Genomic DNA, 27646 nt, shown 5'->3' with positions numbered 1-27646 from the left:
ATCCTTTATGTCTAGTGACACCATAAAATCCCCCCCTTCCAGACTGGAGATCACAGCCGGAGCGATTCCATCTTGAATTTGATCTTTTTCAAGTACAGGTTTAGGGATTTTAGATTTAAAATGGGTCTGACTGAACCATTCGGCTTCAGGACCACGAACAGGGTTGAATAGTACCCTTTTCCCTGTTGGACCAGGGGAACCCTGACAACCACTTGCTGTTGACACAGCTTTTGAATTGCAGCTAACACTACTTCCCTCTCTGGGAGAGAAGCTGGCAAGGCCGACTTGAAAAATCGGCGAAGGGGCACCTCTTCGAATTCCAGTTTGTAACCCTGGGATACAATATCCAACGCCCAAGAATCCACGTCTGACAGAACCCAGACCTGGCTGAAGAGTCGAAGACATGCCCCCACCGGCGCGGACTCCCTCGGTGGAGCCCCAGCGTCATGCGGTGGATTTAGCAGAAGCCAGGGTGACTTCTGCTCCTGAGAACTAGCCGGAGCAGGTGCTCTCTTCCCTCTACCCTTACCTCTGGCGAGGAAAGATGAGCCCCGACCTCTTCTGGACTTATGCGACCGAAAGGACTGCATCTGATATTGTGGAGTTATCTTTTGCTGTGGGGGAACAAAAATAAGATTTTACTTACCGATAAATCTATTTCTCGGAGTCCGTAGTGGATGCTGGGTTTCCTGAAAGGACCATGGGGGATAGCGGCTCCGCAGGAGACAGGGCACAAAAAGTAAAGCTTTTCCAGATCAGGTGGTGTGCACTGGCTCCTCCCCCCATGACCCTCCTCCAGACTCCAGTTAGGTACTGTGCCCGGACGAGCGTACACAATAAGGGAGGATTTTGAATCCCGGGTAAGACTCATACCAGCCACACCAATCACACCGTACAACTTGTGATCTAAACCCAGTTAACAGTATGATAACAGCGGAGCCTCTGAAAGATGGCTTCCTTCAACAATAACCCGAATTAGTTAACAATAACTATGTACAATTATTGCAGATAATCCGCACTTGGGATGGGCGCCCAGCATCCACTACGGACTCCGAGAAATAGATTTATCGGTAAGTAAAATCTTATTTTCTCTATCGTCCTAGTGGATGCTGGGTTTCCTGAAAGGACCATGGGGATTATACCAAAGCTCCCAAACGGGCGGGAGAGTGCGGATGACTCTGCAGCACCGAATGAGAGAACTCCAGGTCCTCCTTAGCCAGAGTATCAAATTTGTAAAATTTTACAAACGTGTTCTCCCCTGACCACGTAGCTGCTCGGCAAAGTTGTAATGCCGAGACCCCTCGGGCAGCCGCCCAAGATGAACCCACCTTCCTTGTGGAGTGGGCCTTTACAGATTTAGGCTGTGGCAGGCCTGCCACAGAATGTGCAAGTTGGATTGTGCTACAGATCCAACGAGCAATCGTCTGCTTAGACGCAGGAGCACCCATCTTGTTGGGTGCATACAATATAAACAACGAGTCAGATTTTCTGACTCCAGCTGTCCTTGCAATATATATTTTTAATGCTCTGACAACGTCCAGTAACTTGGAGTCCTCCAAGTCACTTGTAGCCGCAGGCACTACAATAGGCTGGTTCAGATGAAATGCTGACACCACCTTAGGGAGAAAATGCGGACGAGTCCGCAGTTCTGCCCTGTCCGAATGGAAAATCAGATATGGGCTTTTGTAAGATAAAGCTGCCAGTTCTGACACTCTCCTGGCCGAAGCCAGGGCTAGAAGCATGGTCACTTTCCATGTGAGATATTTCAAATCCACCTTCTTTAGTGGTTCAAACCAATGAGATTTTAGAAAGTCCAAAACCACATTGAGATCCCACGGTGCCACTGGAGGCACCACAGGAGGCTGTATATGTAGCACTCCCTTAACAAAGGTCTGGACTTCAGGGACTGAAGCCAATTCTTTTTGAAAGAAAATCGACAGGGCCGAAATTTGAACCTTAATAGATCCCAATTTGAGACCCATAGACAATCCTGATTGCAGGAAATGTAGGAATCGACCCAGTTGAAATTCCTCCGTCGGAGCACTCCGATCTTCGCACCACGCAACATATTTTCGCCAAATTCGGTGATAATGTTGCACGGTTACTTCCTTCCTTGCTTTAATCAAAGTAGGAATGACTTCTTCCGGCATGCCTTTTTCCTTTAGGATCCGGCGTTCAACCGCCATGCCGTCAAACGCAGCCACGGTAAGTCTTGAAACAGACAGGGACCCTGCTGAAGCAAGTCCCTCCTTAGAGGTAGAGGCCACGGATCTTCCGTGATCATCTCTTGAAGTTCCGGGTACCAAGTCCTTCTTGGCCAATCCGGAACCACTAGTATCGTCCTTACGCCTCTTTGCCGTATAATTCTCAATACTTTTGGTATGAGAGGCAGAGGAGGAAACCCATACACCGACTGGTACACCCAAGGCGTTACCAGCGCGTCCACAGCTATTGCCTGCGGATCTCTTGACCTGGCGCAATACCTGTCCAGTTTTTTGTTGAGGCGAGACGCCATCATGTCCACCATTGGTCTTTCCCAACGGGTTACCAGCAAGTGGAAGACTTCTGGATGAAGTCCCCACTCTCCCGGGTGAAGATCGTGTCTGCTGAGGAAGTCTGCTTCCCAGTTGTCCACTCCCGGGATGAACACTGCTGACAGTGCTATCACATGATTCTCTGCCCAGCGAAGAATCCTTGCAGCTTCTGCCATTGCACTCCTGCTTCTTGTGCCGCCCTGTCTGTTCACATGGGCGACTGCCGTGATGTTGTCCGACTGGATCAACACCGGTTTTCCCTGAAGCAGAGGTTCTGCCTGGCTTAGAGCATTGTATATTGCTCTTAGTTCCAGAATGTTTATGTGAAGAGACGTTTCCAGGCTCGCCCATACTCCCTGGAAGTTTCTTCCTTGTGTGACTGCTCCCCAGCCTCTCAGGCTGGCGTCCGTGGTCACCAGGATCCAATCCTGTATGCCGAATCTGCGGCCCTCCAATAGATGAGCACTCTGCAACCACCACAGAAGAGACACCCTTGTCCTTGGAGACAGGGTTATCCGCAGGTGCATCTGAAGATGCGACCCTGACCATTTGTCCAACAGATCCCTTTGGAAAATTCTTGCGTGGAATCTGCCGAATGGAATTGCTTCGTAAGAAGCCACCATTTTTCCCAGGACTCTTGTGCATTGATGTACAGACACCTTTCCTGGTTTTAGGAGGTTCCTGACAAGCTCGGATAACTCCTTGGCTTTTTCCTCCGGGAGAAAAATCTTTTTCTGAACCGTGTCCAGAATCATCCCTAGGAACAGCAGACGAGTTGTCGGCATTAACTGGGATTTTGGAATATTCAGAATCCACCCGTGCTGTTTTAGCACTTCTTGCGACAGTGCTAATCCCATCTCTAGTTGTTCTCTGGACCTTGCCCTTATTAGGAGATCGTCCAAGTATGGGATAATTAATATGCCTTTTCTTCGAAGAAGAATCATCATCTCGGCCATTACCTTTGTAAACACCCGAGGTGCCGTGGACAATCCGAACGGCAGCGTCTGAAACTGATAGTGACAGTTTTGTACAACGAACCTGAGGTACCCCTGGTGTGAGGGGTAAATTGGAACGTGGAGATACGCATCCTTGATGTCCAAGGATACCATAAAATCCCCTTCTTCCAGGTTCGCTATCACTGCTCTGAGTGACTCCATCTTGAACTTGAACTTCTTTATGTACAGGTTCAAGGACTTCAGATTTAGAATAGGCCTTACCGAGCCATCCGGCTTCGGTACCACAAAAAGAGTGGAATAATACCCCTTCCCTTGTTGTAGAAGAGGTACCTTGACTATCACCTGCTGAGAGTACAGCTTGTGAATGGCTTCCAAAACCGTCTCCCTTTCGGAGGGGGACGTTGGTAAAGCAGACTTCAGGAAACGGCGAGGTGGATCTGTCTCTAATTCCAACCTGTACCCCTGAGATATTATCTGCAGGATCCAGGGATCTACCTGCGAGTGAGCCCACTGCGCGCTGTAATTTTTGAGACGACCACCCACCGTCCCCGAGTCCGCTTGAGAAGCCCCAGCGTCATGCTGAGGCTTTTGTAGAAGCCGGGGAAGGCTTCTGTTCCTGGGAAGGAGCTGCCTGTTGCTGTCTCTTCCCTCGACCTCTGCCTCGTGGCAGATATGAATAGCCCTTTGCTCTCTTATTTTTAAAGGAACGAAAGGGCTGCGGTTGAAAAGTCGGTGCCTTTTTCTGTTGGGGAGTGACTTGAGGTAGAAAGGTGGATTTCCCGGCTGTAGCCGTGGCCACCAAATCTGATAGACCGACTCCAAATAACTCCTCCCCTTTATACGGCAAAACTTCCATATGTCGTTTTGAATCCGCATCGCCTGTCCACTGTCGCGTCCATAAAGCTCTTCTGGCCGAAATGGACATAGCACTTACCCGTGATGCCAGTGTGCAGATATCCCTCTGTGCATCACGTATATAAAGAAATGCATCCTTTATTTGTTCTAACGACAGTAAAATATTGTCCCTGTCCAGGGTATCAATATTTTCAATCAGGGACTCTGACCAAACTACCCCAGCACTGCACATCCAGGCAGTCGCTATAGCTGGTCTCTGATGGATCTTTAAGTGCGGCCGTCTCAGGAGAGGGTAACGCCACTTGTTTAGATAAGCGTGTTAGCGCCTTGTCCACCCTAGGAGGTGTTTCCCAGCGCTCCCTAACCTCTGGCGGGAAAGGGTATAATGCCAATAATTTCTTTGAAATTATCCGCTTTTTATCAGGGGCAACCCACGCTTCATTACACACGTCATTTAATTCTTCTGATTCAGGAAAAACTATAGGTAGTTTTTTCACACCCCACATAATACCCTGTTTAGTGGTACCTGTAGTATCAGCTAAATGTAACGCCTCCTTCATTGCCAAAATCATATAACGTGTGGCCCTACTGGAAAATACGGTTGATTCGCCACCGTCACCACTGGAGTCAGTGCCTGCGTCTGGGTCTGTGTCGACCGACTGAGGCAAAGGGCGTTTCACAGCCCCTGACGGTGTTTGAGTCGCCTGGACAGGCACTAATTGATTGTCCGGCCGTCTCATGTCGTCAAACGACTGCTTTAGCGTGTTGACACTATCCCGTAGTTCCATAAATAAAGGCATCCATTCTGGTGTCGACTCCCTAGGGGGTGACATCCTCATATTTGGCAATTGCTCCGCCTCCACACCAATATCGTCCTCATACATGTCGACACACACGTACCGACACACAGCAGACACACAGGGAATGCTCCTAACGAAGACAGGACCCACTAGCCCTTTGGGGAGACAGAGGGAGAGTTTGCCAGCACACACCAAAAGCGCTATATATATATATAACAGGGATAGCCTTATAATAAGTGCTCCCTTATAGCTGCTTTATATATATCAAAATATCGCCATAAATTTGCCCCCCCTCTCTGTTTTACCCTGTTTCTGTAGTGCAGTGCAGGGGAGAGACCTGGGAGCCGTCCTGACCAGCGGAGCTGTGAGAGGAAATGGCGCCGTGTGCTGAGGCGATAGGCCCCGCCCCTTTTCCGGCGGGCTCGTCTCCCGCTATTTAGTGAATCCAGGCAGGGGTTAAATATCTCCATATAGCCTCTGGGGGCTATATGTGAGGTATTTTTAGCCTTTATATAGGTTACATTTGCCTCCCAGGGCGCCCCCCCCCAGCGCCCTGCACCCTCAGTGACTGCGTGTGAAGTGTGCTGAGAGGAAAATGGCGCACAGCTGCAGTGCTGTGCGCTACCTTTAGAAGACTGCAGGAGTCTTCAGCCGCCGATTCTGGACCTCTTCTGACTTCAGCATCTGCAAGGGGGCCGGCGGCGCGGCTCCGGTGACCATCCAGGCTGTACCTGTGATCGTCCCTCTGGAGCTGATGTCCAGTAGCCAAGAAGCCAATCCATCCTGCACGCAGGTGAGTTCACTTCTTCTCCCCTCAGTCCCTCGTTGCAGTGATCCTGTTGCCAGCAGGACTCACTGTAAAATAAAAAACCTAAGCTAAACTTTTTCTAAGCAGCTCTTTAGGAGAGCCACCTAGATTGCACCCTTCTCGGCCGGGCACAAAAATCTAACTGGAGTCTGGAGGAGGGTCATGGGGGGAGGAGCCAGTGCACACCACCTGATCTGGAAAAGCTTTACTTTTTGTGCCCTGTCTCCTGCGGAGCCGCTATCCCCCATGGTCCTTTCAGGAAACCCAGCATCCACTAGGACGATAGAGAAAAAGGCAAAAAGGTAGATTTACCCGCGGTAGCTGTGGCCACCAGGTCCGCGAGACCTTCCCCAAATAAAACTTCACCTTTGTATGGCAAAACCTCCATATGCTTCTTTGAGTCGGCAGCACTCGTCATGGCGTTGGCTCTCGAACCTAGCAGCCCAACGTCTCTTTGAGCGTCCCTCATATACAAGATTGCGTCTTTAATGTGACCTAAAGTCAATAAAATGGTATCCCTGTCTAGAGTATCAAGGTCAGCTGACAAGGTATCTGTCCAAGCTGCAACTGCACTACATACCCATGCCGATGCTATTGCCGGCCTGAGTAAAGCACCCGTATGCGCATAAAATAAGAATTTACTTACCGATAATTCTATTTCTCGTAGTCCGTAGTGGATGCTGGGGACTCCGTAAGGACCATGGGGAATAGCGGCTCCGCAGGAGACTGGGCACATCTAAAGAAAGCTTTAGGACTATCTGGTGTGCACTGGCTCCTCCCCCTATGACCCTCCTCCAAGCCTCAGTTAGGATACTGTGCCCGGACGAGCGTACACAATAAGGAAGGATTTTGAATCCCGGGTAAGACTCATACCAGCCACACCAATCACACTGTACAACTTGTGATCTGAACCCAGTTAACAGCATGATAACAGAGGAGCCTCTAGAAAAGATGGCTCACTACAGCAATAACCCGATTTTTTGGTAACAATAACTATGTACCAGTATTGCAGACAATCCGCACTAGGGATGGGCGCCCAGCATCCACTACGGACTACGAGAAATAGAATTATCGGTAAGTAAATTCTTATTTTCTCTAACGTCCTAAGTGGATGCTGGGGACTCCGTAAGGACCATGGGGATTATACCAAAGCTCCCAAACGGGCGGGAGAGTGCGGATGACTCTGCAGCACCAAATGAGAGAACTCCAGGTCCTCCTCAGCCAGGGTATCAATTTTGTAGAATTTTACAAAACGTATTTGCTCCTGACCAAGCAGCTGCTCGGCAAAGTTGTAAAGCCGAGACCCCTCGGGCAGCCGCCCAAGATGAGCCCACCTTCCTTGTGGAGTGGGCATTTACAGATTTTTGGCTGTGGCAGGCCTGCCACAGAATGTGCAAGCAGAATTGTACTACAAATCCAACGAGCAATAGTCTGCTTAGAAGCAGGAGCACCCAGCTTGTTGGGTGCATACAGGATAAACAGCGAGTCAGATTTCCTGACTCCAGCCGTCCTGGAAACATATTTTCAGGGCCCTGACAACATCTAGCAACTTGGAGTCCTCCAAGTCCCTAGTAGCCGCAGGCACCACAATAGGTTGGTTCAGGTGAAACGCTGAAACCACCTTAGAGAGAAACTGAGGACGAGTCCTCAATTCCGCCCTGTCCGAATGGAAAATCAGATAAGGGCTTTAACAGGATAAAGCCGCCAATTCTGACACGCACCTGGCCCAGGCCAGGGCCAACAGCATGACCACTTTCCATGTGAGATATTTTAACTCCACAGATTTAAGTGGTTCAAACCAATGTGACTTTTGGAACCCAAAAACTACATTGAGATCCCAAAGTGCCACTGGAGGCACAAAAGGAGGCTGTATATGCAGTACCCCTTTTACAAACGTCTGAACTTCAGGGACTGAAGCTAGTTCTTTTTGGAAGAAAATTGACAGGGCCGAAATTTGAACCTTAATGGACCCCAATTTCAGGCCCATAGACACTCCTGTTTGCAGGAAATGTAGGAATCGACCCAGTTGAATTTCCTCCATCGGGCCTTACTGGCCTCGCACCACGCAACATATTTTCGCCAAATGCGGTGATAATGTTTTGCGGTTACATCCTTCCTGGCTTTGATCAGGATAGGAATGACTTCATCTGGAATGCCTTTCTCCTTCAGGATCCGGCGTTCAACCGCCATGCCGTCAAACGCAGCCGCGGTAAATCTTGGAACAGACAGGGTCCTTGCTGGAGCAGGTCCCTTCTTAGAGGTAGAGGCCACGGATCCTCCGTGAGCATCTCTTGAAGTTCCGGTTACCAAGTCCTTCTTGGCCAATCCGGAGCCACGAATATAGTGCTTACTCCTCTCCATCTTATCAATCTCAGTACCTTGGGTATGAGAGGCAGAGGAGGGAACACATACACTGACTGGTACACCCACGGTGTTACCAGAGCGTCTACAGCTATTGCCTGAGGGTCCCTTGACCTGGCGCAATACCTGTCGAGTTTTTCCCAACGGTTTATAATCATGTGGAAGACTTCTGGGTGAAGTCCCCACTCTCCCGGGTGGAGGTCGTGCTGAGGAAGTCTGCTTCCCAGTTGTCCACTCCCGGAATGAATACTGCTGACAGTGCTATCACATGATTTTCCGCCCAGCGAAGAATCCTTGCAGCTTCTGCCATTGCCCTCCTGCTTCTTGTGCCACCCTGTCTGTTTACGTGGGTGACTGCCGTGATGTTGTCCGACTGGATCAACACCGGCTGACCTTGAAGCAGAGGTCTTGCTAAGCTTAGAGCATTGTAAATGGCCCTTAGCTTCAGGATATTTATGTGAAGTGATGTCTCCAGGCTTGACCATAAGCCCTGGATATTCCTTCCCTGTGTGACTGCTCCCCAGCCTCGCAGGCTGGCATCCGTGGTCACCAGGACCCAGTCCTGAATGCCGAATCTGCGGCCCTCTAGAAGATGAGCACTCTGCAACCACCACAGGAGGGACACCCTTGTCCTTGGTGACAGGGTTATCCGCTGATGCATCTGAAGATGCGACCCGGACCATTTGTCCAGCAGGTCCCACTGGAAAGTTCTTGCGTGGAATCTGCCGAATGGGATTGCTTCGTAGGAAGCCACCATTTTACCCAGAACCCTTGTGCATTGATGCACTGAGACTTGGCTCGGTTTTAGGAGGTTCCTGACTAGCTCGGATAACTCCCTGGCTTTCTCCTCCGGGAGAAACACCTTTTTCTGGACTGTGTCCAGGATCATCCCTAGGAACAGAAGACAAGTCGTCGGAACCAGCTGCGATTTTGGAATATTGAGAATCCAATCGTGCTGCCGCAACACTACCTGAGATAGTGCTACACCAACCTCCAACTGTTCCCTGGATCTTACCCTTATCAGGGAATCGTCCAAGTAAGGGATAACTAAAATTCCCTTCCTTCGAAGGAATATCATCATTTCGGCCATTACCTTGGTAAAGACCCGGGGTGCCGTGGACCATCCATACGGCAGCGTCTGAACTGATAGTGACAGTTCTGTACCATAAACCTGAGGTACCCTTGGTGAGAAGGGTAAATTTTGACATGAAGGTAAGCATCCTTGATGTCCCGAGACATCATGTAGTCCCCTTCTTCCAGGTTCGCAATCACTGCTCTGAGTGACTCAATCTTGAATTTGAACCTCTGTATGTAAGTGTTCAAAGATTTTAGATTTAGAATCGGTCTCACCGAGCCGTCTGGCTTCGGTACCACAACAGTGTGGAATAATACCCCGTTCCCTGTTGCAGGAGGGGTACCTTGATTATCACCTGCTGGGAATACAGCTTGTGAATGGCTTCCAAAACTGTCTCCGTGTCAGAAGGAGACATCGGTAAAGCAGACTTTAGGAAACGGCGAGGGGGAGACGTCTCGAATTCTAATTTGTACCCCTGAGATATCACCTGAAGGATCCAGGGGTCTACTTGCGAGTGAGTCCACTGCGCGCTGAAATTCATTGAGACGGGCCCCCCACCGTGCCCGATTCTGCTTGTAAAGCCCCAGCGTCCTACTGAGGGCTTGGCAGAGGCGGGAGAGGGTTTCTGTTCCTGGGAAGTGGCTGATTTCTGCAGCCTTTTTCCTCTCCCTCTGTCACGGGGCAGAAATGAGGAACCTTTTGCCCGCTTGTCCACGAAAAGACTGCGCCTGATAATACAGCGTCTTCTCATGTTGAGAGGCGACCTGGGGTACAAACGTGGATTTCCCAGCTGTTGCCGTGGCCACCAGGTCTGAAAGACCGACCCCAAATAACTCCTCCCCTTAATAAGGCAATACTTCCAAATGCCGTTTGGAATATGCATCACCTGACCACTGACGTGTCCATAACCCTCTACTGGTAGAAATGGACAACTTAGACTTAGACTTGATGCCAGTCGGCAAATATTCCGCTGTGCATCACGCATATATTAGAAATGCATCTTTTAAATGCTCTATAGGCAAAAATATACTGTCCCTATCTAGGGTATCAATATTTTCAGTCAGGGAATCCGACCACGCCAACCCAGCACTGCACATCCAGGCTGAGGCGATTGCTGGTCGCAGTATAACACCAGTATGTGTGCAAATACATTTTAGGATACCCTCCTGCTTTCTATCAGCAGGATCCTTAAGGGCGGCCATCTCCGGAGAGGGTAGAGCCCTTACAAGCGTGTGAGCGCTTTATCCCCCCCTAGGGGGTGTTTCCCAACGCACCCTAACCTCTGGCGGGAAAGGATATAATGCCAATAACATTTTAGAAATTATCAGTTGTTATCGGGGGAAACCCACGCATCATCACACACCTCATTTAATTTCTCAGATTCAGGAAAACTACAGGTAGTTTTTCCTCACCGAACATAATACCCCTTTTTGGTGGTACTCGTATTATCAGAAATGTGTAAAACATTTTTCATTGCCTCAATCATGTAACGTGTGGCCCTACTGGAAGTCACATTTGTCTCTTCACCGTCGACACTGGAGTCAGTATCCGTGTCGGCGTCTATATCTGCCATCTGAGGTAACGGGCGCTTTAGAGCCCCTGACGGCCTATGAGACGTCTGGACAGGCACAAGCTGAGTAGCCGGCTGTCTCATGTCAACCACTGTCTTTTATACAGAGCTGACACTGTCACGTAATTCCTTCCAACAGTTCATCCACTCAGGTGTCGACCCCCTAGGGGGTGACATCACTATTACAGGCAATCTGCTCCGTCTCCACATCATTTTTCTCCTCATACATGTCGACACAAACGTACCGACATACAGCACACACACAGGGAATGCTCTGATAGAGGACAGGACCCCACTAGCCCTTTGGGGAGACAGAGGGAGAGTTTGCCAGCACACACCAGAGCGCGATATATATATATATATATATATATATATATATATATATATATATATATATATATATATATATATATATACATATATATATACAGGGATAACCTTATATAAGTGTTTTTCCCATTATAGCTGCTGTATCTTTAATACTGCGCGTAATTAGTGCCCCCCCTCTCTTTTTTAACCCTTTCTGTAGTGTAGTGACTGCAGGGGAGAGACAGGGAGCTTCCCTCCAACGGAGCTGTGAGGGAAAATGGCGCCAGTGTGCTGAGGAGATAAGGCCGCCGGAAAGGGGGCGGAGCCTATCTCCCGTTTTTCTATGTATTCTGGCAGGGGTTAAATGCATCCATATAGCCCAGGAGCTATATGTGATGCATTTTTTGCCATCCAAGGTGTTTTTTATTGCGTCTCAGGGCGCCCCCCCCCCCCCAGCGCCCTGCACCCTCAGTGACCGGAGTGTGAAGTGTGCTGAGAGCAATGGCGCACAGCTGCAGTGCTGTGCGCTACCTTGTTGAAGACAGGACGTCTTCTGCCGCCGATTTTCTGGACCTCTTCTGCCTTCTGGCTCTGTAAGGGGGTTGGCGGCGCGGCTCTGGGACCCATCCAGGCTGGGCCTGTGATCGTCCCTCTGGAGCTAATGTCCAGTAGCCTAAGAAGCCCAATCCACTCTGCACGCAGGTGAGTTCGCTTCTTCTCCCCTTAGTCCCTCGATGCAGTGAGCCTGTTGCCAGCAGGTCTCACTGAAAATAAAAAACCTAAACTAAAACTTTCACTAAGAAGCTCAGGAGAGCCCCTAGTGTGCACCCTTCTCGTTCGGGCACAGAGATCTAACTGAGGCTTGGAGGTGGGTCATAGGGGGAGGAGCCAGTGCACACCAGATAGTCCTAAAGCTTTCTTTAGATGTGCCCAGTCTCCTGCGGAGCCGCTATTCCCCATGGTCCTTACGGAGTCCCCAGCATCCACTTAGGACGTTAGAGAAATAGACTTTAAAGTAATTTCCTGTCTGCAATCAGCAGGATCCTTGAGGGCTGCCGTGTCCGGAGACGGTAGCGCCACCTTCTTGGACAGGCGCGTTAAAGCCTTGTCCACCCTGGGTGAGGATTCCCAACGTACCCTGTCCTGGGCAGGGAAAGGACACGCCATAAGAATCCTCTTGGGAATCTTCAGTTTTTTGTCTGGAGTTTCCCAAGCTTTTTCAAATAACTCGTTCAGCTCATGAGATGGGGGAAAGGTTACTTCAGGTTTCTTTTCCTTATACATGCGCACCCTCGTGTCAGGGACCGAGGGGTCATCTGTGATATGCAAAACATTTTTTATTGCAATAATCATATAATGAATACTTTTGGCCACCCTTGGGTGTAACCTCGCATCATCGTAATCGACACTGGAGTCAGAATCCGTGTCGGTATCAGTGTCTGCTATTTGGGTTAGGGGACGTTTTTGAGACCCAGAAGGGCCCTGTGACCCAGTCGAAGCAGTGGATTGACTCCCTGCTTTTTCCCTGGACTCTGCTTTGTCCAATATCTCTTATGTAATAAGGTCACATTTGCATTTAAAACATTCCACATGTCCATACAATCATGAGTCGGCGTTGCCGACGGAGACACCACAATCTGCTCCACCTCCTCCTTAGCTGAGCCTACCGCATCAGACATGCCGACACTCGTACCGACACCCTCACAGGGATATAGTTATAAGGAGACAATTCCCCAATTAGGCCCTTTTGGGGGGAGGGAGAGAGAGGGAGAGAGAGGGAGAGAGAGGGAGAGAGAGGGAGAGAGAGGGAGAGAGAGGGAGAGAGAGGGAGAGAGAGGGAGAGAGAGGGAGAGAGAGGGAGAGAGAGGGAGAGAGAGGGAGAGAGAGGGAGAGAGAGGGAGAGAGAGAGAGAGAGAGAGAGAGAGAGAGAGAGAGAGAGAGAGTGTGTATGCCAGCACACACCCAGCGCCAACTGACACTGGAAACAATTTCCCAGATAATATAGCGCTTTTATATTAATTTACTGTGTTTAACACTCACTGCGCCTTACAAGTGCCCCCCCCCCCTCCTCCTTTCAGCCCTGTGACACTGTGTTCAGCAGGGGAGAGACCGGGAAGCCAGCTTCTCTGCAGATCTCTGTGGAGAAAATGGTGCTGGTTAGTAATGAGGGACCAAGCTCCGCCCCCTCCAGCGGCGGGCTTCGGTCCCGCTCAAAGTATAAAAAAACTGGCGGGGGATTTATATAATTACTGCCTCCGCAGCCCATAAACTTAGAAATGCCAGATTCAGAGGTGCGCCCTGCACCCATCAGTGTCTGCTAGTGTGTGTTGTGTGTGGGAGCAATGGCGCGCAGCGGCTTACCTCAGGGAAGATCTGAAGTCTTCTGCCACCTAAGAAGTCTTCTTTTCTTCTTATACTCACCCGGCTTCGATCTTCCGGCTCTGTGAGGAGGACGGCGGCGCGGCTGTGGGACCAACGGCGAGGGGAGACCTGCGTTCCGACTCCCTCTGGAGCTAATGGTGTCCAGCAGCCTAAGAAGCAGAGCCTATCACTTAAGTAGGTCGGCTTCTCTCTCCTCAGTCCCACGCTGCAGGGAGCCTGTTGCCACCAGTGCTCCCTGAAAATAAGAATTTACTTACCGATAATTCTATTTCTCGGAGTCCGTAGTGGATGCTGGGGTTCCTGAAAGGACCATGGGGAATAGCGGCTCCGCAGGAGACAGGGCACAAAAAGTAAAGCTTTAGGATCAGGTGGTGTGCACTGGCTCCTCCCCCTATGACCCTCCTCTAAGCCTCAGTTAGGATACTGTGCCCGGACGAGCGTACACAATAAGGAAGGATTTTGAATCCCGGGTAAGACTCATACCAGCCACACCAATCACACTGTACAACCTGTGATCTGAACCCAGTTAACAGTATGATAACAGCGGAGCCTCTGAAAAGATGGCTCACAACAATAATAACCCGATTTTTGTAACTATGTACAAGTATTGCAGATAATCCGCACTAGGGATGGGCGCCCAGCATCCACTACGGACTCCGAGAAATAGAATTATCGGTAAGTAAATTCTTATTTTCTCTATCGTCCTAGTGGATGCTGGGGTTCCTGAAAGGACCATGGGGATAATACCAAAGCTCCCAAACGGGCGGGAGAGTGCGGATGACTCTGCAGCACCGAATGAGAGAACTCCAGGTCCTCCTTAGCCAGGGTATCAAATTTGTAGGATTTTACAAACGTGTTTGCCCCTGACTAAATAGCCGCTCGGCAAAGTTGTAAAGCCGAGACCCCTCGGGCAGCCGCCCAAGATAAGCCCACCTTCCTTGTGGAATGGGCATTTACATATTTTGGCTGTGGCAGGCCTGCCACAGAATGTGCAAGCTGAATTGTATTACACATCCAACTAGCAATAGTCTGCTTAGAAGCAAGAGCACCCAGTTTGTTGGGTGCATACAGGATAACAGCAAGTCAGTTTTCCTGACTCCAGCCGTCCTGGAACCTATATTTACAGGGCCCTGACAACATCTAGCAACCTGGAGTCCTCCAAGTCCCTAGTAGGCGCAAGGCACCAAAATAAGCTGGTTCAGGTGAAACACTGACACCACCTTAGGGAGAGAACTGGGGACGAGTCCGCAGCTCTGCCCTGTCCAAATGGACAACCAGATATGGGCTTTTTTGAGAAAAAAAAAAAAAAAAAACCACCAATTTGACACTCGCCTGGTCCAGGCCAGGGCCAAGAGCATGGTCACTTTTCATGTGAGATGCTTCAAATCCACAGATTTGACTGGTTTTAAACCAATGTGATTTGAGGAATCCCAGAACTACGTTGAGATCCCACAGTGCCACTGGAGGCACAAAAGGGGGTTGTATATGCAATACTCCCTTGACAAACTTCTGGACTTCAGGAACTGAAGCCACTTCTTTCTGGAAGAAAATCGACAGGGCCGAAATTTGAACCTTAATGGACCCCAATTTGAGGCCCATAGACACTCCTGTTTGCAGGAAATGCAGGAATCGACCGAGTTGAAATTTCTTCGTGGGGCCTTTCTGGCCTCACACCACGCAACATATTTTTGCCACATGTGGTGATAATGTTGTGCGGTCACCTCCTTTCTGGCTTTGACCAGGGTAGGAATGACCTCTTCCGGAATGCCTTTTTCCCTTAGGATCCGGCGTTCCACCGCCATGCCGTCAAACGCAGCTGCGGTAAGTCTTGGAACAGACATGGTACTTGCTGAAACAAGTCCCTTCTTAGCGGCAGAGGCCATAAGTCCTCTGTGAGCATCTCTTGAAGTTCCGGGTACCAAGTCCTTCTTGGCCAATCCGGAGCCATGAGTATAGTTCTTACTCCTCTACGTCTTATAAGTCTCAGTACCTTAGGTATGAGAAGCAGAGGATGGAACACATACACCGACTGGTACATCCATGGTGTTACCAGAACGTCCACAGCTATTGCCTGAGGGTCTCTTAACCTGGCGCAATACCTGTCCCGTTTTTTGTTCAGACGGGACGCCATCATGTCCACCTTTGGTATTTCCCAACGGATTACAATCATGTGGAAAACTTCCCGATGAAGTTTCCATTCTGCCGGGTGGAGGTCGTGCCTGCTGAGGAAGTCTGCTTCCCAGTTTCCATTCCCGGAATGAAACACTGCTGACAGTGCTATCACATGATTTTCCGCCCAGCGAAAAGTCCTTGCAGTTTTTGCCATTGCCCTCCTGCTTCTTGTGCCGCCCTGTCTATTTACGTGGGCGACTGCCGTGATGTTTTTCCCACTGGATCAATACCGGCTGACCTTGAAGCAGAGGTCTTGCTAAGCTTAGAGTATTATAAATTTACCCTTAGCTCCAGTATATTTATGTGGAGAAAAGTCTCCAGACTTGATCACACTCCCTGGAAATTTTTTCCTTGTGTGACTGCTCCCCAGCCTCTCGGGCTGGCCTCCGTGGTCACCAGCATCCAATCCTGAATGCCGAATCTGCGGCCCTCTAGAAGATGAGCACTCTGTAACCACCACAGGAGAGACACCCTTGTCCTTGGATATAGGGTTATCCGCTGATGCATCTGAAGATGCGATCCGGACCATTTGTCCAGCAGATCCCACTGAAAAATTCTTGCGTGAAATCTGCCGAATGGAATTGCTTCGTAGGAAGTCACCATCTTTACCAGGACCCTTGTGCAATGATGCACTGATTTTAGGAGGTTCCTGACTAGCTCGGATAACTCCCTGGCTTTCTCTTCCGGGAGAAACACCTTTTTCTGGACTGTGTCCAGAATCATCCCTAGGCACAGCAGACTTGTCGTCGGGATCAGCTGCGATTTTGGAATATTTAGAATCCACCCGTGCTGTTGTAGCAGTATCCGAGATAGTGCTACTCCGACCTCCAACTGTTCCCTGGACTATGCCCTTATCAGGAGATCGTCCAAGTAAGGGATAATTAAGACGCCTTTTCTTCGAAGAAGAATCATCATTTCGGCCATTACCTTGGTAAAGACCCGGGGTGCCGTGGACAATCCAAACGGCAGCGTCTGAAACTGATAGTGACAGTTCTGTACCACGAACCTGAGGTACCCTTAGTGAGAAGGGCAAATTTTGGACATGGAGGTAAGCATCCCTGATGTCTCGGGACACTATATAGTCCCCTTCTTCGTTATCACTGCTCTGAGTGACTCCATCTTGATTTGAACCTTTGTAAGTGTTCAAATTTTTTTAGATTTAGAATAGGTCTCACCTAGCCTTCTGGCTTCAGTACCACAATATAATGTGGAATAATACCCCTTTTCTTGTTGTAGGAGGGGTAATTTGATTATCACCTGCTGGGAATACAGCTTGTGAATTGTTTCCCATACTGCCTCCTTGTCGGAGGGAGACCTTGGTAAACCAGACTTCAGGAGCCTGCGAAGGGGAAACGTCTCGACATTCCAATCTGTACCCCTGGGATACTACATGTAGGATCCAGGGGTCCTGTACGGTCCCAGCGTCATGCTGAGAGCTTGGCAGAAGCAGTGGAACGCTTCTGTTCCTGGGAATGGGCTGCCTGCTGCAGTCTTCTTCCCTTTCCTCTATCCCTGGGCAGATATGACTCTTATAGGGACGAAAGGACTGAGGCTGAAAAGACGGTGTCTTTTTCTGCAGAGATGTGACTTAGGGTAAAAACGGTGGATTTTCCAGCAGTTGCCGTGGCCACCAGGTCCGATGGACCGACCCCAAATAACTCCTCTTCCTTTATACGGCAATACACCTTTGTGCCGTTTGGAATCTGCATCACCTGACCACTGTCGTGTCCATAAACATCTTCTGGCAGATATGGACATCGCACTTACTCTTGATGCCAGAGTGCAAATATCCCTCTGTGCATCTCGCATATATAGAAAATGCATCCTTTAAATGCTCTATAGTCAATAAAATACTGTCCCTGTCAAGGGTATCAATATTTTTAGTCAGGGAATCCGACCAAGCCACCCCAGCTCTGCACATCCAGGCTGAGGCGATCGCTGGTCGCAGTATAACACCAGTATGTGTGTATATACTTTTTATGATATTTTCCAGCCTCCTGTCAGCTGGCTCCTTGAGGACGGCCCTATCTATAGACGGTACCGCCACTTGTTTTGATAAGCGTGTGAGCGCCTTATCCACCCTAAGGGGTGTTTCCCAACGCGCCCTAACTTCTGGCGGGAAAGGGTATACCGCCCATAATTTTCTATCGGGGGGAACCCACGCATCATCACACACTTCATTTAATTTATCTGATTCAGGAAAAACTACGGTAGTTTTTTCACATCCCACATAATACCCTCTTTTGTGGTACTTGTAGTATCAGAAATATGTAACACCTCCTTCATTGCCCTTAACGTGTGGCCCTAATAAGGAATACGTTTGTTTATTCACCGTCGACACTGGATTCAGTGTCCGTGTCTGTGTCGACCGACTAAAGTAAACGGGCGTTTTAAAACCCCTGACGGTGTTTCTGAGACGTCTGGACCGGTACTAATTGTTTGTCGGCCGTCTCATGTCGTCAACCGACCTTGCAGCGTGTTGACATTATCACGTAATTCCCTAAATAAGCCATCCATTCCGGTGTCGACTCCCTAGAGAGTGACATCACCATTACAGGCAATTGCTCCGCCTCCTCACCAACATCGTCCTCATACATGTCGACACACACGTACCGACACACAGCACACACACAGGGAATGCTCAGATAGAGGACAGGACCCACTAGCCCTTTGGAGAGACAGAGGGAGAGTTTGCCAGCACACACCAAAAACGCTATAATTATATAGGGACAACCTTATATAAGTGTTTTCCCTTATAGCATCTTTTATATATTTCTAACGCCAAATTAGTGCCCCCCCTCTCTGTTTTAACCCTGTTTCTGTAGTGCAGTGCAGGGGAGAGCCTGGGAGCCTTCCCTCCAGTCTTTCTGTGAGGGAAAATGGCGCTGTGTGCTGAGGAGATAGGCCCCGCCCCTTTTTCGGCGGGCTCGTCTCCCGCTCTTTAATGGATTCTGGCAGGGGTTAAATATCTCCATATAGCCCCCGGAGGCTATATGTGAGGTATTTTTAGCCAAAAAAGGTTTTCATTTGCCTCCCAGGGCGCCCCCCTCCCAGCGCCCTGCACCCTCAGTGACTGCCGTGTGTAGTGTGCTGAGAGGAAATGGCGCACAGCTGCAGTGCTGTGCGCTACCTTAAGAAGACTGAGGAGTCTTCTGCCGCCGATTCTGGACCTCTTCTCGTTTCAGCATCTGCAAGGGGGCCGGCGGCGAGGCTCCGGTGACCATCCAGGCTGTACCTGTGATCGTCCCTCTGGAGCTAATGTCCAGTAGCCAAAGAAGCCAATCCATCCTGCACGCAGGTGAGTTCACTTCTTCTCCCCTAAGTCCCTCGTTGCAGTGATCCTGTTGCCAGCAGGACTCACTGTAAAATAAAAAACCTAAGCTAAACTTTTCTAAGCAGCTCTTTAGGAGAGCCACCTAGATTGCACCCTTCTCGGCCGGGCACAAAAATCTAACTGAGGCTTGGAGGAGGGTCATAGGGGGAGGAGCCAGTGCACACCACCTGATCCTAAAGCTTTACTTTTTGTGCCCTGTCTCCTGCGGAGCCGCTATTCCCCATGGTCCTTTCAGGAACCCCAGCATCCACTAGGACAATAGAGAAAATAAAAAACCTAACAAAATTCTATTTCAGAGAAACTCAGGAGAGCTCCCCTGTAATGCACCCAATCTCCTCTGGGCACAAAATCTAACTGAGGTCTGGAGGAGGGGTATAGAGGGAGGAGCCAGTGCACACCCATACTAAAACTCTTTATAGTGCCCATGTCTCCTGCGGAGCCAGTCTATACCCCATGGTCCTTACGGAGTCCCCAGCATCCTCTAGGACGTAAGAGAAAAAAAAAAAAAACACACACACACAAAAAAAACACAGGCCCATAGAGAGATGAACGCAAAATGCAACAAAAAACCCACAAAGATGCAATAGACGCTACACCATCCGCCGTGGCTCACTCGCGCCAGGCAACTCTTACCACATGGTGAATTGAGGCTAGGTGTACATCTGTATAGCCGTAAAACAAGAACATACACTACTCACCCAGTCACCAAAGTCTTTCATCTTCAATGCAAGCAGTAAGCAGCTGGCAGCCATTTTGGAAGCACCTTCTTGCATGAAGTCATACTCTTGCAGAGTGAGCTCACAAATGTAGCGAGCAAGTGTCAGAGTCTCCATGTTGGCATGTGCACACTACAAGACAAGATTGTTAAATTATTATTATTTTTATTTATTTTTTAAACTACTATAGTGATTGTTAAAAGATCTAGTATTAGACCTCACAACGGGTGATTTTCAGTATGCCGGCTGTTGGAAACCCGGCGCTCAGTATACCGGCGCCGGAATCCCGACACCTGGCATACCGACAACTACGCTCCCTCTTGGGGGTCCACTACCAGCCCCCCCCCCCCCCCCCCCCCCCCCCGGAGGGAGAATAAATAGCGTGGCGAGCCACCGTGCCCGCAAGGGGCTCATTTGCACTCGCCCCGCTGCCGGCGGTCAGGATACCGGCGCCGATAAGCTAGGTGTCGGGATCCCGATCGCCGACCACTCATACTACACCCCTCACAACAAACTAAATGGTTTGTTCAACTTCCGTTTTGTTGACAGTTATAAGCTTTCGATAGTTTTCTTAATTCTCGAAATTAAATGCACAGCCCTTAGGGAACAGTTAAGCAATAAGAAAAAAATAGGATTTTGAATACCTACCGGTAAATCCTTTTCTACCAGTCCGTAGAGGATGCTGGGCTGCTCAAAGAACCATGGGGGTATAGACGGGATCCGCAGGAGACATGGGCACTTTAAGACTTTCAAAAGGGGCGTGACCTGGCTCCTCCCTCTAAATCCCTCACCAGACTCAGTTTGGAACTGTGCCCAGCGAGACGGACATTTCGAGCGAAGGAATTAACAACAAAGGTGAGCACAACACCAGCTCACGCCATAAGCATGCCGTACAACATGGCAGATAACTGAACACATGTCAACAGACATGAACCAGATTCAGCAAGAAGCTGAACAAACAAACAAACCATAACACCAACTGTGTTTAATCAAAACTACACTGCCGAAACAGTACGCACGGGGACAGGCGCCCAACATCCTCTACGGACTCAGAAAAGGATTTACCGGTAGGTATTCAAAATCCTATTTTCTATTTCGTCCTAGAGGATGTTGGGCTGCTCAAAGAACCATGGGGATTATACCAAAGCTCTAAAAACGGGCGGGAGAGTGCGGACAACTATGCAGCACCGATAGACCAAAACCAAGGTCTTCATCGGCCAAGGTATCAAACTTGTAAAACTTAGCAAACGTGTTTGACCCCGACCAAGTAGCAGCTCGGCAAAGTTGCAATGCCGAGACACCCCGGGCAGCCGCCCAGGAGGAGCCCACCTTCCTAGTGGAATGGGCATTCACCGATTTCGGTAACGGCAAGCCTGCCGCGGAATGAGCCTGCTGAATTGTTTGACAAATCCAGCGTGCAATGGTCTGCTTGGAAGCAGGACATCCAATCTTATTGGGAGAGTATAAAATAAACAGAGACTCTGTTTTCCGCAATGGAGCCGTTCTGGCTACATAGATTTTCAAGGCTCTGACCACATCCAGAGACTTTAGACAAGAAATACAAAAGGGATTTTTCCCACGCACTCTGCTGGCTGTTAGTAAGAAGAGCTATATACTATGTAATAATAGGAAATTTAGAGCTCTTCGTTACATATGTTTTGCAAAAGATATGATAAGCCTCCAGGCCACTTCACGGCTGCTCTATTACTGGAGGTCCCTATCTAAGCATAGGTCCAGGGCTTGGACCCCACAAAGTCGGCTCAGGCCCGACCACCCCAGGGCAGCACACCATTGAAATACTAAAGTGTTAATATGTGTTAAGAAAGAAGCAGAAGCTATGGGTTAGAAAGTGCTACAAAAATAAGGGTGTTAATAAAATACTCAAAAGAGTAATGTTAGTGAAAAAATAGGAGTGTTACATAAGTGCTAAATAAATAATATGGCATGCTACCCCAAGGTGGCCCAGCCCCACCAGACCTGGGGGGTACCACTCCCCAAACCCATGCACAGCATAATAATAATAACATCCACTATGGGTCATACAATTGCTTAATGTATGGCCACATGATAATGGCACATACAGAACATATCCAGATTGAGAGCTAGTTTACCTGGAGGCGCCTCCAGGTAAACTAGCTCTCAATCTGGATATGTTCTGTATGTGCCATTATCATGTGGCCATACATTAAGCAATTGTATGACCCATAGTGGATGTTATTATTATTATGCTGTGCATGGGTTTGGGGAGTGGTACCCCCCAGGTCTGGTGGGGCTGGGCCACCTTGGGGTAGCATGCCATATTATTTATTTAGCACTTATGTAACACTCCTATTTTTTCACTAACATTACTCTTTTGAGTATTTTATTAACACCCTTATTTTTGTAGCACTTTCTAACCCATAGCTTCTGCTTCTTTCTTAACACATATTAACACTTTAGTATTTCAATGGTGTGCTGCCCTGGGGTGGTCGGGCCTGAGCCGACTTTGTGGGGTCCAAGCCCTGGACCTATGCTTAGATAGGGACCTCCAGTAATAGAGCAGCCGTGAAGTGGCCTGGAGGCTTATCATATCTTTTGCAAAACATATGTAACGAAGAGCTCTAAATTTCCTATTATTACATAGTATATAGCTCTTCTTACTAACAGCCAGCAGAGTGCGTGGGAAAAATCCCTTTTGTATTTCTTGTCTAGAGTAACCCCCTCCCGCAGCACCTGGGGATTGTTACCAGCTTGATTAGAGCAGTTTTCCACTATTTATTGCACATCCAGAGACTTATCCACAGCCAAAGCGCCAGTAGCCACTGGCACCACAATAGGTTGGTTAATATGAAAAGAGGAAACCACCTTTGGTAGAAATTGTTGCCGAGTTCTTAACTCCGCACGATCTTCATGGAAGATCAAATAAGGGCTCTTGTGAGACAAGGCCGCCAACTCTGACACCCGCCTAGCGGATGCCAATGCCAATAAAATGACAACCTTCCAAGTGAGGAATTTCAACTCCACTTTACGTAAAGGTTCAAACCAATGTAACTGAAGGAATGATAACACCACGTTAAGGTCCCAAAGCACCACAGGGGGCACAAAAGGAGGTTGGATATGCAACACCCCTTTCACAAAGGTTTGCACCTCAGGAAGCGAGGCCAGTTGTTTCTGAAAGAAAATGGACAAAGCAGAAATCTGTACTTTAATGGAGCCCAATTTAAGACCCTCATCCACACCATTTTGTAGAAAATGGAGAAAACGGCCAAGGTCAAATTTCTCCACATGAGCTTTCTTGGACTCGCACCAGGAAATATATTTCCTCCAAATACGGCGATAGTGCTTCGACGTCACACCCTTCCTGGCCAGGATAAGAGTAGGTATGACTTCACTGGGAATACCCTTTTGGGCTAAAATCTGGCGTTCAACCGCCATGCCGTCAAACGTAGCCGCTGTAAGTCTTGATAGACGAACGGCCCCTGCTGCAGCAGGTTCTCGCGCAGAGGAAGAGGCAAGGGATCGTCGACCAGTAACGGCAGAAGATCCGGGTACCAAGTTCTCCTTGGCCAGTCCGGGACCACAAGGATCGCCGGAATGCTTGTCCTTTTTAGAAGCCTCAGCACCTTTGGGATGAGAGGAACCGGAGAGAACACATACACTGAGGGGGAACACCCAGGGTGTTGTCAGTGCATCCACCGCGTCCGCCTGAGGGTCCCTGGACCAAGAACAATACCTCGGAAGTTTCTTGTTGAGGCGAGACACCATCATATCTATATGGGGAACCCACCATTGCTTTGACAGCAGCGTGAAGACCTCCGGATGGAGGCTCCACTCTCCTGGATTTAGGTCGTGTCTGCTGAGGAAATCCGCTTCCCAGTTGTCCACTCCCGGAATGAATATTGCCGACAGAGCGCTTGTATGCCTCTCCGCCCAGCGAAGAATATTTGTGGCTTCCGCCATTGCCGCTCTGCTTCTTGTGCCGCCTTGGCGGTTTATGTAAGCTACTGCCGTGACATTGTCCGATTGAATCAGAACCGGCAGGTCTCGAAGAAGATGTTCCGCTTGTAGAAGGCCGTTGTAAATGGCCCTCAGTTCCAGAACGTTGATGTGAAGATGAGTTTCTGGACTTGACCATCTTCCCTGGAAAGTCACCCCCCGAGTGACTGCCCCCCAGCCTCGGAGACTTGCATCCGTGGTCACCAAGATCCAGTCCTGGATCCCGAACAGACATCCTGCAAAGAGGTGAGAGCTGTTGAGCCACCACAGGAGGGAGATCCTGGTGTTGGGAGATAGAATTATCTTCCGGTGCATATGCAGGTGGGATCCGGACCACTTGTCCAACAGATCCCACTGAAACTCTGGCATGGAACCTCCCGAATTGGAGGGCCTCGTATGCCGCCACCATCTTTCCCAGCAATTGAATGCATTGATGAATGGAAACAGTTTTCGGTTTCAATAAGAGTTTTACCAAACTCTGAATTTCCAAAGCTTTCTCCACAGGGAGAAAAACCTTCAGCTGGACCGTGTCTAGAATCATGCCCAAAAACGCCAAACGGGTTGTCGGGATCAACTGCGACTTTTGCAAGTTCAGGAGCCAGCCGTGCTGTTGCAGAACTGACATGGACAGTGCAATGTCCTGTAACAACTTGTCTTTGGACTTCGCCTTTATCAGGAGATCGTCCAAGTACGGGATAATTGTAACTCCTTGCCTGCGCAGGAGAACCATCATTTCTACCATTACTTTGGTAAAAATCCTCGGAGCCGTGGACAGACCAAACGGCAACGTCTGAAACTGGTAGTGCGTATCCTGGATAGCAAACCTCAGGAATCTTTGGTGAGGAGGATAAATGGGGACATGAAGGTAAGCGTCCTTTATGTCCAAGGAGACCATGAACTCTCCTTCCTCCAGACTGGAGATCACCGCTCTGAGAGACTACATCTTGAATTTGAATTTCTCTAGGAATAAGTGGAAGATTTCAGGTTGAGAATAGGTCTCACCGAGCCGTCCGGCTTTGGCACCACGAACAGGCTTGAATAAAAGCCCTGCCCCTGCTGATCTAGGGGTACCGGGACCACAACCGGATTTAGACACAATTTTTGTACTGCACCGCAGACTAGTTCCCTTTCCTGCAGTGAAGCTGGCAAGGCTGATTTGAAAAACCGGCGAGGGGGCACGTCTTGAAACTCCAGTGTGTACCCCTGGGATACAATCTTCAACACCCAAGGGTCTAGACCCGAGCGAATCCAGACCTGACTGAAAAACCTGAGACGTGCCCCCACCTGAGCGGGTCCCTGTAATTGGGACCCGGCGTCATGCGGTGGGTTTAGGAGGAGCCGGGGATTTGTTAAGGACAGATCCTGTCAAACCAACTTACTTGGTTTTTATGAAACAGTAAGTGCAAACCTTGATCAGGGTAAAGAGGTAGATGTTATCTTTTTAGACTTTGCCAAAGCTTTCGACACAGTACCACACATGCAACTTATCTACAAGCTACAAGAAATATGGCTAGGAAGCACAATATGCACTTGGATCAAAAATTGGTTAGATAATAGGGAGTAGCGCATTGTGGTTAATGGATCTCTTTCAAATTGGACTGAAGTGTTAAGTGGTGTGCCACAAGGCTCAGTATTAGGACCGCTATTGTTCAATATTTTCATTAACGACCTAACAGTAGGTCTAGAGAGCATGGTGTCAATTTTTGCAGAGAATACCAAATTGTGTAAGGCTATAAATACGGAGGAGGATGCAGAGTCTCTTCAGAACGACTTAGTTAAATTAGAAGCATGGGCAGCCAAATGGAGAATACGCTTCAACACAGACAAGTGTAAGGTAATGCACTGTGGTAGCAACAAAAATAACACCTACAAACTGAATGGGGTAAAATTAGGGGATACTGTACTGGAAAAGGACTTTGTTTGCCATCTATGAGAACACCTAAGCAGTAGTACCCAAAGTAGGATTGCAGCAAAGAAGACTAATAAGATACTAGCATGCATAAAACGGGGAATTGATGCAAGGGACGAGGGTGTTATACTCCCGTTATATAAATCACTAGTGAGGCCACACCTTGAATACTGTGCACAATTCTGGGCACCGTACTACAAAAAGGATATCGTGGCGCTAGAAAAGGTTCAGAGGCGGGCGACCAAACTAATTAAGGGCATGGAGACGCTGGAATACGAGGAAAGGCTTGAAAGACTAGGCATGTTTACATTGGAAAAAGAGGAGACTAAGAGGGGACATGATCAACATCTACAAATATATAAGGGGACAATACACAGAGCTTGCGCGGGACCTGTTTTTGGTTAGATCAACACAGAGGACTCGTGGACACTCACTCAGGTTAGAGGAGAGGTAAAGGCTTTTTCACAGTAAGGAGAATAGGTGTTTGGAATTCCCTGCCTGAGGGAGTTGTAATGGCAGACTCTGTCAACATCTTTAAGAATGGGTTAGATAAATTCCTAATGGATAAGGATATCCAGGGTTATGTTGCATAGTCACGCACTATAGTTACTATAAAAAGGGATAAAATGCAACAGCTGACATCAGCTTCAGTCAAAATTTTTAGATAAAATAATCCTGCATAGGAGACCACAAATAGATTGAATTCAATGGACAATTGTCTTTTTTCAACCTCAGATACTATGTTACCAACAGTGTTGTGTGTAAACGGTTAGGAAATTAAAGATGAACCTTTGCAAAGCGACGAAGGAAGCGATAGGGGACTGGGATGTTGATGTCAAAGTTCAGCTTTTGTAGGATCTCCATCTCCATTGCCACAAGCTCCTCCCTCTTGTATGCATCATCACAGATATATAGGAAGTCATCCAAGCAAGGCGGGCAGCGTTCCTATGGAAGTAATAAGGAAAATAAATGAGAAGGTGGCAGGAACACACTTACAATGCAACATGTGCAGAAGTGCCATTAGTTCTAGACATTGTCGCATCTAAGGGATCACTCAGTGGGGATGCGGTCAAAATGCTGACAGTCTGACTCCCAACACGCGGCCAAAACACTGATGTCGGACTCCCGACAGCCCGATCGTAAGTATGCGGCCCACTGTTAGCCTCTGAAACACAATATTGGATTTGAGGATTTGAAATTGATCAAATCCAATGGTTAGTAAATATACCCCAACATGTTAAACTATACAAGTAATATGGCACTTCCACGGGACTGTACCTCAAATTTAGACGCTATCAGTACAGCAGTGGATCCGATGAGCTGCAGCTTCTCCTTCATAATAATGCAGACCGCTAAGTAATGGTCCACCAGTTTTATTGCCAGGTAAAGAGTCTCATGATTCAGCTCAAAGTTCTCCTGCAGAAAAAGATCAAGGCGCAGGGTGAGACAAAGCAAAAACATGGCAAGTATTAGAGTGCAAGTGAAACAACCAAGAACAAAATATATACATCACATTGCAAGGTACTTCCACCAGCCACGGAAAATAAATGCATATATTTGTACTTGCAGGCATCTATGCAGGCGCACCGCCTCTATCACTCCTGCTGTAGAAGCAGCTGTAACTATCAGTACACACTTTCCCCAGCCCTATACTAGCACAAGAGATCAGTCTGCAATCACACAGAAATAGTCACAGAACGCTCTGCGCAGTCCCGCAATGTCATCTACATGCACATTACACACAATCACTACGCTCCGTTGCACCCCAGTACCACCTATTCAGCCACAAGTGCTATGAGACAGATACGTACAACTCTGGGATACTTGTAGCTGCGTGCGCATGCCAGACTATGATGCATATGCAGCTGCTAAATATGACATGGTCTGTCT

At 48.7% G+C, this 27646-nt stretch overlaps 1 protein-coding gene across 3 annotated transcripts in view; it reads right to left on the bottom strand.

The window, feature by feature from the left end:
* CCNB3 (cyclin B3) overlaps positions 1–27646 on the bottom strand; it is a 106944-nt gene that overhangs the window by 10891 nt on the left and 68407 nt on the right. For all 3 annotated transcript variants that reach the window (XM_063936890.1, XM_063936889.1, XM_063936891.1), the window contains 3 exons: positions 27035–27172; positions 26546–26701; positions 19855–20004 (listed from right to left, as the gene is read on the bottom strand). In XM_063936890.1, the coding sequence (XP_063792960.1) occupies positions 19855–20004; positions 26546–26701; positions 27035–27172 (444 nt within the window). The remainder of the gene's footprint in view (positions 1–19854; positions 20005–26545; positions 26702–27034; positions 27173–27646) is intronic.

This window comes from Pseudophryne corroboree, chromosome 8 (assembly GCF_028390025.1).
Source record: "Pseudophryne corroboree isolate aPseCor3 chromosome 8, aPseCor3.hap2, whole genome shotgun sequence".
Lineage (NCBI taxonomy): Eukaryota > Metazoa > Chordata > Amphibia > Anura > Myobatrachidae > Pseudophryne > Pseudophryne corroboree.
Note: the sequence above shows the minus strand (reverse complement) of the source record. Positions and strands in the feature narration are given on the sequence as shown.